Below are 12,228 nucleotides of genomic sequence, written 5' to 3' on the forward strand. Positions count from 1 at the left end.
CATTCTCCACATGCTTGGGAAAAATTAGAGAGAACACTGGTGCTCGTGCAAGGTTCTAGGCTGAAACCCTCTTCAGTCAAAGTTTTCTCTTTAGCCCAGAGCATATGCAGCATTGGCACAGCAGAGCAGGCTTCCCCAAATCTTTGTCACTGAGCAGTGCACCTCACCTCTGACCTAGAGGAAAGCATATCAGGGAGTAATAGGAGGGCTCTGTCTCCATGGCCCATTCAGTCCTTGGGCTCTCTGATGGGATTGCCACCAACTCACTGCTGTGGAAGTTGTGAGATGTGGATGTCTGACCACTACAAACCAAACCGGGTCCCCTAATTGCTTTCACAGCATGAAAATCATGAGTTCTGCATCCTCACCTGGTCTTTCTGTGGCTCTTGTCTCAACAGGTCATGAGCATCCTTTCAGCATCATACTGAGCTGCCTCCGAGAGACTGTTGACCAGCACCATGGAACCAACAACAACACACTCCTAGCTGATGGGACAGAGGCTTCCCTCCTGGATCAGCTTCCCAAGGACAAGCAGTGTCAGTTCATCCTGAAACCCAGGCCCCAAGCTCCAAGGCAGCTGAGGAGAGGTGAGAGTCCAGATGATACCGTGTGTCCCTTCAAAGAACTTGGGAGCTCTCCCTGTGACAGTTGTTGACTTTCTGTTGCATTGTGTTTTTATTTTACATAGACACACTCAGCTTGAATACATCCGCAGTGAAAGGAGGGTTGATTTTGTCCCTTCATAAGTCAGAGTCTGTTCCTGCTCCCACTGAACATACATTGACTTCAGGGGTAGCAGGACTTCACCCTTAACCGTTACTTTGGCTCTCATTACCAAATTTTAGGTGTTTGATTAGCATTCAACAGAAAGTTACGATCCCCTTGGATGAATTGCTATGCGCCACACACAGCATCACCAAAAAGACCATATTTAGCTCTCTGACCGGGTCTTCCCAAGAAGCATAGGAGACATGTTGTTTCTGAGGTCTTTGTTTATTGACTGGCTAATGGTTTACTGATGCCTTGAACTCACCATGTAATAACATCCATGCTAGAGCCATTCAAATGATACAAGAATTATCCATGACAAATGTATTTGCCAATTGATGAAAAATGTGCCAGTAGTTTCTCTGATGAATATTATTTGACCCTCTGTAGAGCTGCACACATAATAAAAAAGATGATTCACAGATAACTTATTCACGAAGAGATAGAAGAAGTTCATCACTCAGGGCTGAATGCACAAAAGAAGTTATGTGCCGAAGTCCGTGTTTTAGGCACCTAAGTCCCAGTTTCAGGTTCACTGTGATGAACAAAACTCCTGCTGAACTCTGAAAGTGCCTAAACTCACTTAGCACCTAAGTTTTTGCACTAAAGTTCCCGAGGTGCCTATATTTCTCACTCTGGGCACGTGCATGGCTGCCTGCCTGTGGGCATTCAGGGGCCTATCTCCCAACTAAGTCCTGGAGTGGTTCCCAAAACAAGGGAAGAAAGGCACTTGCCAGCCTAACTCGCCTGATCTGACAGGTGTGCTCAGAAGCTGCCTACCGGATCCGTCCCCTGTAGGTGAGCTTACATGAAGCAGCAGCCCCTCCCCACCCCGTAACATTATTAACCCTCAGTGCAACAGCTTCAACTTGAGAGACTGGGGGACTCCCTATAACTGTAAAATATCCGACAGCCCAGTGGGTAGGGCACTCACCTGAGAGGTGGCAGATCCCTCTTCAAAGAGGGGAACTTGGAACTGTTGGTCTCCCGCATCCCAGGGTAGTACCCTAACCACTGGGCTCCTTCTTCCCCCACCCACTTGTTGCTAAGATAGTGCAGGCTTCCTAAATCAAAAGGGGGTTCCCAGCTAAGACTCACAAACAGAGTTAGGTGCCCCCCTGCAGCTTGGACTTAGGCACCTATCTCTTAGAAAGGGGTGGAGATTAGCACCCACCCACCCCCACCATTGGCTCCCCACCTAGCCTACTGGCTTTTGTGACTTGCATTCTAAGGGGGCTAGCTCTCCCCATTCATTGTATAGGAGCCTACACACCTAACTCGGGCTTTGTGAATAGTAGTGATTTTTTTCCAGGCCCCTAAAAGTGACGCGTTGTGGCACACAGCATCACAGCGCCTAACTCCTAACTTCAGCCCTCAAAGTGCTAGGGAATATGCCCATCCAACTCTAAGCCACTCGCTGCACTGCAGTAAGGAGACGCATGACTGAATGGTGTCCCCAGCATTAAGGCTGCCCAGCCCTTCTTCACAGCAGATAAATGACTTTTATTATTGTTGTTGTTATTATTATTATTTTATTATAACTAACATTTATTATGGCAGTGCCGAAGGGCCGGCCAAGAATGGGCCCCCAGCGTGCTAGACGCTATACAAACACTTTGTGCGATGGCATGTTTGTGAACTATTTGCTCCTGTGGCTTTTCACTAGGAGACTGACCTTACTCTGCAGACTGGATTTAAGAGACTTCTCCCAGTCAAGACTCCCATATATTTCCAGTCCATGACATAGGAATTTTGACATTCTATTTCACTGTAATAGATATAAAACCATCTGCATAACTCTGACCCCCCACCCCATGGCTAATGCACAGTCCTTGCACAATGAGCACACTGTAACGCAAGGGGCTTTTGGCTATTTCAGAATCCTTGCAGAAACATACCAAGAGGAAGAAATCCTTGATTGACTGGGCTTTGCGACGGACTTCCAGCACCCCCACGGGCAGCCCAACATCACATTCTCCACCCACCCCACGGAAACTCTTTGGCCTGTCTTTGTCCTCTGTGTGTCCCGACGGAATCCTCCCCAAGCCGATTATGGTAAGATGGGGTTTATGTCATGAATCCCAGCATAAGTTTGAATAGATCATCTATCCATCCACCTCTGTATTAGTCACCTGTGGTATCTCTGAGGCTCCTGTCACCCAGGTGTGTATGGGCAGGAGAAAGAGTAGTACTCTCCTGTGCTATAACATTGATTCAGTACTCATTCAAAATCATGAACGAAAGCATCCCCTACAGAGTCACCCATATGACTTCCTGTACCATCTAGGTTTCCTCGAGAATCTCCTATCTAATGCTGACCAGCCTTAGCCCTGGTTCAGATGATAAACCCTTCTAAATCTATCTCGGGGCTGGGATTTCTCCTAGGATATGCTGCTTCTGCTGTACCATGAAGGTCCCTCCACAAGAGGCATTTTCAGGCGCTCAGCCAATGCCAAGATATGCAAGGAACTGAAAGAGAAATTGAACTCTGGAGATGATGTCCAGATGGATGGCGAGTCAGTCTTTGTGGCTGCAGCAGTCATCACTGTAAGTTACTCCAAGCAATACTGCCCTCTGGGCTAAAATCTACCCTAACACAGCACTTTGCATTCAGTGAGGGGAGTAACATGATCCCACCAGCCAGGGGAAAGCATTTTTAATTGGGCACATTCTTCATACCCTGCCCCTATCTCATGGCTGGGTACATGTAAGAGAGGAGACATGTCCCTGCATGCGTGGAGATTTTCTGCTTTAACTGTCTTTAACATGCAGAAAGGAATATTGGCCCTCAGGCCAGTATCCCTTTTTGTACCTTCTAATGCAAAACTACAACAGAACCTCAGGCAGCAAGGGGTTAAACAGATTAGGGCTGTGTCTGCACTGCAGAGTTAACTTGAATTACTTGAATTGAAGAACTTGTGGGAAGGCACTGGAGGACTAGTAGCACTTGAGTGAAGCTTACCTGTGTCCACACTACACAGTGGTTGTGTTAGCAGCTGATGAGTTGTGCTAATTCAAGCTTTACACTCTGCTTTCTGATGGGCCAGCCAGCTCGCATGAAAAGCACCACTGCACTTGAGTTAAGGCTGGTTGAGTGTGGATGGGACTTGAGCTGGGGCAACAGTCAAGTTATAACTTAAATGAGATGAGAACAGTTCACGTCTGCACTTGAAATGTGTTCCCAGTTCTCCACTTGTTGGCCAGCCTACAGGGTAGAAATCTCCCCAGGTCACTGTTTGCTTGAATGGGGATTCAGACTGATTCCAATTCAGGCCATATATTGAGCTGTGGAATAGTATCCCAAGGGAAGTGGTAGAAACCCCATTGTTTGGACATTTAAATCTGGACTAGGCAAAGCCCTGGCAAATGTACAGTACTATGGAGAATAATCCAGCTCTAGCCAATGGATGGATTAGACGGTCCTTTTCCTTCTATGACACACAGACCAAGTCTGTTTGCAGTGCTACATGCCATGGGGAGCAGGGAGGCCTTGTGGGAATTGATTTGTGTCACGTTTCATTTTATCTTATGTTTAATTTAAATGAACGTTTATGCGTCATGAAACAAATGATTCAAAACTGACCAGAATGCTCTGCATATATATATTTAATTCAGGATTTTCTACGAAATATACCTGATAGTGTTCTATCCTCAGACATGCACGGGCTGTGGATGGAAGCTGTGGACACAGTAAATCGAGGGCATAAGACTGAAGCCATCAAAAGGTATGTAAATGTCCCACTGTGTCTCTCTTGAGGAGGCATGTATCATTTCCACCTGCACAGCATAGTTACCGTGTTCTAAGAGACTCCTCATATTGCTGTAGGCCAGCTCACTGCTCTTGAGCCACTGGCTGCTGATGGGTATGCATGCCAGTTGCTAGCAGAGTTGGTCAGAACTTTTTCATCAAAACAATTTTTTAGTGAAAGATGTTGACATTTTTGACAAAATTGTTCATGAGACTTTTTTTTTCTTTACCAAACCTCCGCCCTGGCCCCTACCAAAAAAAGTCTTTTCTGATGACCAGCTGTAATTACTAGAATTCAAGCAAAGAAAGGACAGTGATTTGGATTTCAGTGGTACTATTGGATATAAATGGAATTAGATGCTTAACTTTGGTGGTTCTTTCTCGCATGAACAAAGTTAAAACGATAGCCACATCAGTGTGATAGTCAGGAAGGAGCAGTCTGCCAGACATAGTATCAGGGACCTGATGAGGTTATTTACCTGCCTCAGACTGGCACATTGAGCAGGACTTGTCCATTAGCATCACATGGGCATAACCCATATGACAAATCTCTTCCTGTACCTAGCTCAGTACAGGGTTTTTTTAAAACGGTAAGAGTTTGGCTGGTCCTCCTTCCCCTCAGATCTTTGTACCGTAGGTCCTAGCAAAGTGCATCACTGACCGTGCTGCTGGCATTGGTCTGTATGTGTGTCCTCCAGGCATTCTAGCATCTGCTGAGGCACTATGGACTAAAGTCCAAATTTTCCCAGAATGCATTAGGCAGCATGGTAGGTGTGAATGCACAAACATGATAGGGACATAACTGTGTGGTGAACATAACTCAAACCTATTTGTTGTAGAGGGGTCAGATGAGAGTGTCAAAAACAGGTTACAAAAACGCCATTGTAACTGTAATATAGGCAGGGCTTTTGAAAGTCAATTGTCATTTTTGGGGACCAGGTTTTACAAGCTCCTTGTTTTGCTTTGTTTCTTTTCCCTGGGCAGTTTGGTGAAGCAGCTCCCAGAAGCCAACCTCATTTTACTCAGACACCTGTTTGGAGTCCTGCATCATATTGAGCAGAATTCAGAGGAGAATCAGATGAATGCATTTAACCTGGCTCTTTGCATAGCTCCCAACATGCTATGGCTTCCTAGCCCCACTGGGCCTGAAGAGGAAAGCAGGTCTACAAAGAAGGTAAATACTCTTGGTGGGATTCTGCCCGTGATTTTCTTCCCCTCTTCCCATCTCCTATGACATGTTCCTCTGCAGCCTACAAAGGAAATATAAAGTGTTAAACTACTTTAGGTAAGTAGCCTTTTTTGCTTCAACACCACCACCCTGTGCATATTGCTGTGGGGTGACTTGGCCACCGAGGTTCTCCAGGGATGGAGGCACCAAAAGAAGTCATGATCTGCTCTAACAAATGGACTTCCCTGCTGGACATCTTGTGCTGGGAGTGGCTAGGAGGGCATTTAGCATTCCATTAGAAGGGAGGAAACTGCCTCTCCATCTGAAATATCTAATAATGGTGGCACCATCCTGCAGAGAGGAACAAATCTAACATCATGACACATCTCCCCAGAGGCAGAATATTGCCTGTGATATGATGACAATAAAAATTAGGACCACAGGATTTGCTGTATCAGCTCACACTATTGGTCCATTTACTCCAGCTTCTTGCCTCCGGCTATGGCTAATACACAAGCATCAAAGCTAGAAAGCTTTCTAGCTTTCTGAGCCAAAGAGACGCTTCAGAATTAAGTGTTGCATTTGTCCAGAGAAAGGCATCATCACATTGTCTCCCTGGGCTATTTTGTCTTGGAGGATAATAAAGGTGGATATATTTTCCTCAAACTGACCCCAGTGTTTCCTCTCCTTCGGCAGGTGGCCATGTTAGTGCAGTTCCTGATTGAAAACTCAGCGGAAATTTTTGGAGGTGACATCACTTCGCTGTTTCAAAGACCAGACAAACAAAAATCAAAAAGCTCTGAGGATTTCCTGGGTAAGGCTGTGGAACCTCCCCAGAGATGTCTGGTCACTCACAACCGCTGTCAAATGCCTCTTACAAAGAAAATTACAATTCCCACACTCCTCGTCCAGGGGAAACTAGAAGAGAGGACTCGATCGTAGCCAGTTCTTTCCCCTTACTTCCTGCATATGTTTTGATGAGGGCATTGAAAGATGCAGGCACAGCACCCACAGATATGCATCCCTATTTGGCTGGTTTCAGAGTAACAGCCGTGTTAGTCTGTATTCGCAAAAAGAAAAGGAGTACTTGTGGCACCTTAGAGACTAACCAATTTATCTGAGCATGAGCTTTCGTGAGCTACAGCTCACTTCATCGGATGCATACCGTGGAAACTGCTGGCTTTCCCCTTCTCCATTACCCCACTATCGTTTCCAGCTGCTCCAAGTTTGACAGACAGACAATTTGCCTCAGAATTCGTGGAGCAAGCACCATTTCCCAATGGCCTTTTTTTTTTTAAGTGGAACAGTTTAAACCAATTTTCTAAAATTAGACTTGGTAGGTCGGAATTTAAAGGGATCCACGTGCCTCTACTGAATACACACAGACTGTGGTCTAATGATGAGAGCCTGAGTCTCGTGAGCCGGGACTTTGGGGTTCCATTTCCACTTCTGCCACAGACTTGCTGTGTAGCCTTGAGAAAGTCATTTCCCCCACTCCATGCCTCAGTTTCCCCAACTGTAAAACACGGTGGATAATTCTCCTTCTGCCTCGCAGAAGTCTTGTGAGAATTAATTAATTAACATTCATAAAGCACTTGAAGATCTGCAAAGGGAAGGTACTCTGTTGTTTCAGTTATAGAATATGACTGCACTTTGAGCTGGGAGGGGGTGAGAATCTGAGATGCTGGACACACACTCAGGACAGCTAGCCTTTCCTTCCACTTGCACCACCACAGCTACCCTCTATTTTTAGCGCACTAGCTTGATCAGAGCTAGCATGGGTTTGTCTCCTCAAGCTGGGTATCGCCTCCATCTCAAAGTGCAGACATACCCTTTGGTACCTAGTTGATAGGCACTTTGGCAGGTAGATAGGAACACAGATAATTATGTGCATTTCTGTAGAATTGCAGAGTTAATTTGCATTCTCTCTGAATGTCTTCCCCAGGTATTGGCATGGCTCAGCACAACGATTCCTCTGATGAGATGGAGTTTGCTGCCTGTGACCAGGAAAGACCAAAGCATCATCACGTGCCTCAAGCCATCTCCATGTTTGACTCGTCCTGTGGTTTGTTACTTGAAGAGGAGCAGGAAGACTGGGATCTGTTTAGTGAGATCACTGCCTGCTACCAAAGCAAAACCAAGAAGAATGCCAGCGCAGACAGTTATGACCTCCTAGAGGAAGAGGGCTCCTTCTGCTCCATTGAGTCCATACGTTCACTGAGTCCTGCAAGGGATCGGTGCTCTTCTGAGCCCAGTGTCTGCCTCAGCTCTCAGCTCCCCGCCCAGTGCCATGAGCCGGTGGCCCGCCAGTCCAGCTGTGATGCCACCATCATGCATAGTCACACTGATTACATCCAGAGGCTCAAGCAGCTGCAGCTGGAGAGCCAGAAGCTGATTGATGAAGGCCTGAGCCCTGGGCTGAATAAGACCAGGCAGAATTTCTGGCAATCACCTCAGACCAGCTCTAGGGTGAAGAAGCTCAGCTTTCAGAAAACCAGCCTGTCCAACAGGTCCAGCTTCTCCAGTCTTTCCTCGACCACCACTTCCCCTTCAGCCTCCTCACTAAGCTCCTTAGACAGCGCTTTCTCCTACTGCTCTGAGTCCTCAGCCTTCAGCCCCACAGATGTCTCCTCCCTGCCTTTCATGTTTGGCACCTCCACCCGACTCCATGCCTTGTCTCCAAAGACAGCAAAGAGGTCCCTGAAGGAATGGAAAAAGCCCTTGACATCTCCCTTGCCCTTGAACCCTGGTGACTTGGACTCATGGAGCAAGTATGAGCAGAGGGACATGGGGAGCAGTCATAGCATTGGGGAAGTGAAGGGCTTTGCGCCCATCAATGGGGCAGCCATGGGAAGCCTGTTAAATGAGAGTGACTGGGAGGAAGAGGAAAAACAAGCGAGATGTGCCAGGAGCTCTGGACAAGCTCTTGGAAACCAATGTTATTTCAAGGAGTCTGAATGTAAAACAGACCCCCCCACTTATATCCCAGCCAATGAGAGCTCGTCAGCGATTGGCCAGCAAGGGCCCAGGGAGAAATCAGTTAAACACATTGAGATAAAAGGCCCAGAGGTTTCCCTTCCCAGGCAGGAAAGCCTGAAGTGCACCAAGATAACCTTTTACATGGCTCCAAATAAAGGAAACCCACAGAGGTCTCCAGTGGAACAGGAGGATGAGGGTTTCTCAGTGAGCGTCCATAGCACCAAATCGAACAGCAGCAGTGACCAAAACACGTCCAAGAGCCAACAAACAGTAAGAGTCCATATACCCCAGACAGTGTTCTATGGGCAGAACACCCCTTTGGTGCTGCAGTCTGTCTCCAGGAGATACCATCACGAAGCAACGCGCCAGCAGCTGCAGGTGGAGTGCAAAGAGACTCCCCAAAGCATTCCCCCTGCAGAGGGGCTGACGGACGATGCTCAGCAAGTGGCATCTGCCAAAAGCCACAGGAAGAGCATCAACGCCTTCAGCCACACCATCCGTATCATCCTCCCAGCCTCCATCCGCAACACCGTCAGGGAATACTTCAAGCACGACGAGGCTAAGAACTGCCATGCAGCGGATGCAGAAGCTGTGGAGAGCGAACTCATCCGGGGCAGAGTGGAGTGGCTCAAAAGCCAACCACACACAGATGCATCTCCAGAGGAGTGCAAAACAGTGGCATTTGCAGACGAGACATTTGTCTAGGAGAGGAGAGAGAGGGAACTGTGATTGTTTTTTATCCAGCGTGCTGGGAAAATGTCTGTAAGATACGAGTGAGGTGTGAAGAATCTAACAGTCTGTGTGGGTCAATAAGTGTGACGTGATGCTAATGTGTAATTAATATTTGGGTTTGGGGGGTTTTAATTCTTTGCTACCTTTTTTCTACAAAAGGTACTTAACTGACCAGTGCCCAGTGGGCTGAATCCTCCCCTAGAGTTTTAAATTAGCTGAATTGTACAGAGACCTTCATCTGAATTTCAAGTTCTCCTGATTGTTTTGCCTCAAGTCATAGGTGTGGGTGGGTGAGTGAGGGGCTTGGACAGCAAACCTATCTTACATTTCATAAAAAACTCATGGTGGATCCTTAACAGTGGAGCAAAGCTTTGAGTCACCCTGCAAATTTTTAAAGTTTGCACAAAACTCCACAATGTTGTTAATTTTTTGTCACCGGTTTTTATTGAAATCCAAAATATGCTGCTTCACCCCTAACTCAAAATGCACAGCTAGTTCTTCTTTCTCTAACCTCCTGGCCCCCCCATAGTTTGGCTTAGAATTGAAGGGTTTTCTTTGTTGACTGAGGCTGGGATTTCAAAGGCACCTAAGGGAGTCAGTTGCCCAATTCCCATTGAGTTAAAGGATTAGGTCCCTTGAAAATTGCAATGTCGACCTGTTGTAGTGTGTCCACTTTCTCTTCTTCTGGCTTCCCCCAACAAGCATTTAGTGCAGATCCTCAGCTTGTGTAAATGGTTGTGGCCCCACTGTCTTCAATGGAACTACAGTAAAACCTCAGAGTTACGGACCCCTGGGGAATGGAGGTTGTTTGTAACACTGAACAAAATGTTATGGTTGTTCTTTCAAAAACCTGCAACTGAACATTGACTTAATACAGTTTTGAAACTTTACTACGCAGAAGAAAAATGCTGCTTTTAACCGTCTTAATTTAAATGAAACAAGCACAGAAACAGTTTCTGTACTTTCTCAAATCTTTTTAAACTTTCCCTTTATTTGTTTAGTAGTTTATGTTTAATACTGGACAGTACTGTATTTGCCTTTTTTTTTTTTTCTTTGCTGCTGCTTGATTGCGTACTTTTGGTTCCAAATGAGATGTGTGGTTGACTGGTCAGTTTGTAACTCTGATGTTCGTAATTCTGAGGTTCTACTGTATGACAATTTACATTTGGGGGGGGTCTTATCCTTGGTTCGTCTCAGTGAGTGGCTGGGCCTATATAAGTCTCTTGGAGGAAATAATTATTTCCTGGGGACTTTAACTGATGGTGAAATTTCGAGAACTCCCTTCTCAGGTATAGAGGCAGTGAATGTGGGGATCCTCATTAAATCCTTGACCATTCTTATGAGGAATTGAGTACGGTTTGGTTTTGGCATGATGTCCAAGGAGTTGTGGAAGTAGTTGAGAAGTGTTGCCGAGTGGATACTGAAGTAAGGTCCTCTCTGGCCAGAAAGCTGTCATGCAGTCCAATTACTGCACTACATATGGCTGAGAGAACAGCAGCTGTTACACAGATACAGCTTCCCCCGAGTAGTGATTAAGTTCCACTCAGTGAAGTGCATCCACCAATGTGTCAACTGACTGCAGCATGTCTGGATCTGGGGAGAAGTACAAATGATGTGAGTTTTAGAGAGGATTTAATAATGAAGCTGCCAGTGATTCACCAGGACAGGAAACTTGAAAACATAGCCTCAGAGCATCTGAACCACGGCATTCAATGAGCCTGTCCTGAAATCCTCAGCTAGGTCAGACCCATTCACACTTGTTTAGAAGTTAATGATGCTGATGCCTTAGTTTGATAGAGGGTAGGAATTGCAGGTTTCTATAGATGGGAAAAGTCACAAAGGTTAAAGGTTTTTGGATGTTTGGTTTGAATGTTTTGCAGGAGTTTCCAAAGCTGGTCCCCACACTGCCACACCCATCTTGTTAAAGTGAAAGTAGAGAGGACAGAGAAGAGAATAGCAGAGCCCAAGGAATTTGTGCATTTCTATTCACTGCTTTAGGGCCTGATCCTTCACAGTGCTAAGTGGTTCCTACAAGCTGCTGAGCACTTTCCTTTTCCACTGCTGGAGCTGCTCAGCACCTCCCAGGACTGGACCCTAATGCAGAGGGAGGTAATGTCTAACCAGTACAAATCACCATCACTGCTCCCATCAATGCCCCTGGAAATCACCAGGGAAGAAGCTTGTCCCGTGCTCTGTGGCTTTTCCTGGTAAATTACATGTCATCAGAGGAGAAGAGAGCACAATAGCCCATTTTCAGGGTGTACTGAGCTCAGTTGGGTACGTGCAGCTTTTGACAGAATCTGTGGCTCCTTTTATTCCTGGTTCACCTTGATGGCCTTTGCCTGATGAAAGATGTATATAATTGTACTACAAAACACCCACGATCGTTTCCCTCACACATGCTCACTGGAGAGTTGTTCACCTTCTTTTCCCACGCTATGGTTGTAATTATTTCAATAAAAGAAACACAGCTTTGTTTGTCCTTTAATGCCTGGCACATGCCTCGTGTTTCCTTGTTTCTAGTTCTACAGTAGTTAGTGCTGAGTAGTGGTGCTGGATCGACAGCCCTGGGGTTGATGTCTTCTCTTGCTCCAGAGTCCATATATGGTCTGCGCAGCAGCAATAAAAACTTCACAGACACACAAACACCGAGCCCAGCCCAGCGAGCTGGAAGGCTCCTCCTCCAGGAGTTATGTTGCATCCGTTGTATGCCCATTCTAGCTATCTAGTTACTTCTATAGCGTTTAGCACTCTTACTACCTTAATTCCAATCCGAGGAATGGACAGACTGGAAAAAGGGCCAAGCATCATGCCAACTCTTCAGTGGGAGCCT

General features: G+C 46.3%; 1 protein-coding gene across 4 annotated transcripts in view; it reads left to right on the top strand.

Annotated features, from left to right (window-relative positions):
- The window catches only part of LOC125642274 (uncharacterized), a 58,945-nt gene extending 47,062 nt beyond the window's left edge, over positions 1 to 11,883 (top strand). For all 4 annotated transcript variants that reach the window (XM_048863303.2, XM_048863307.2, XM_048863304.2 and 1 more), the window contains 7 exons: positions 399 to 587; positions 2,648 to 2,823; positions 3,154 to 3,315; positions 4,384 to 4,493; positions 5,501 to 5,690; positions 6,381 to 6,498; positions 7,630 to 11,883. In XM_048863303.2, the coding sequence (XP_048719260.1) occupies positions 399 to 587; positions 2,648 to 2,823; positions 3,154 to 3,315; positions 4,384 to 4,493; positions 5,501 to 5,690; positions 6,381 to 6,498; positions 7,630 to 9,368 (2,684 nt within the window). In that variant the 3' untranslated portion in view covers positions 9,369 to 11,883. The remainder of the gene's footprint in view (positions 1 to 398; positions 588 to 2,647; positions 2,824 to 3,153; positions 3,316 to 4,383; positions 4,494 to 5,500; positions 5,691 to 6,380; positions 6,499 to 7,629) is intronic.
- Positions 11,884 to 12,228: the final 345 nt, after the last annotated feature.

The sequence above is a fragment of the Caretta caretta genome, chromosome 9 (genome assembly GCF_965140235.1).
Source record: "Caretta caretta isolate rCarCar2 chromosome 9, rCarCar1.hap1, whole genome shotgun sequence".
NCBI lineage: Eukaryota > Metazoa > Chordata > Testudines > Cheloniidae > Caretta > Caretta caretta.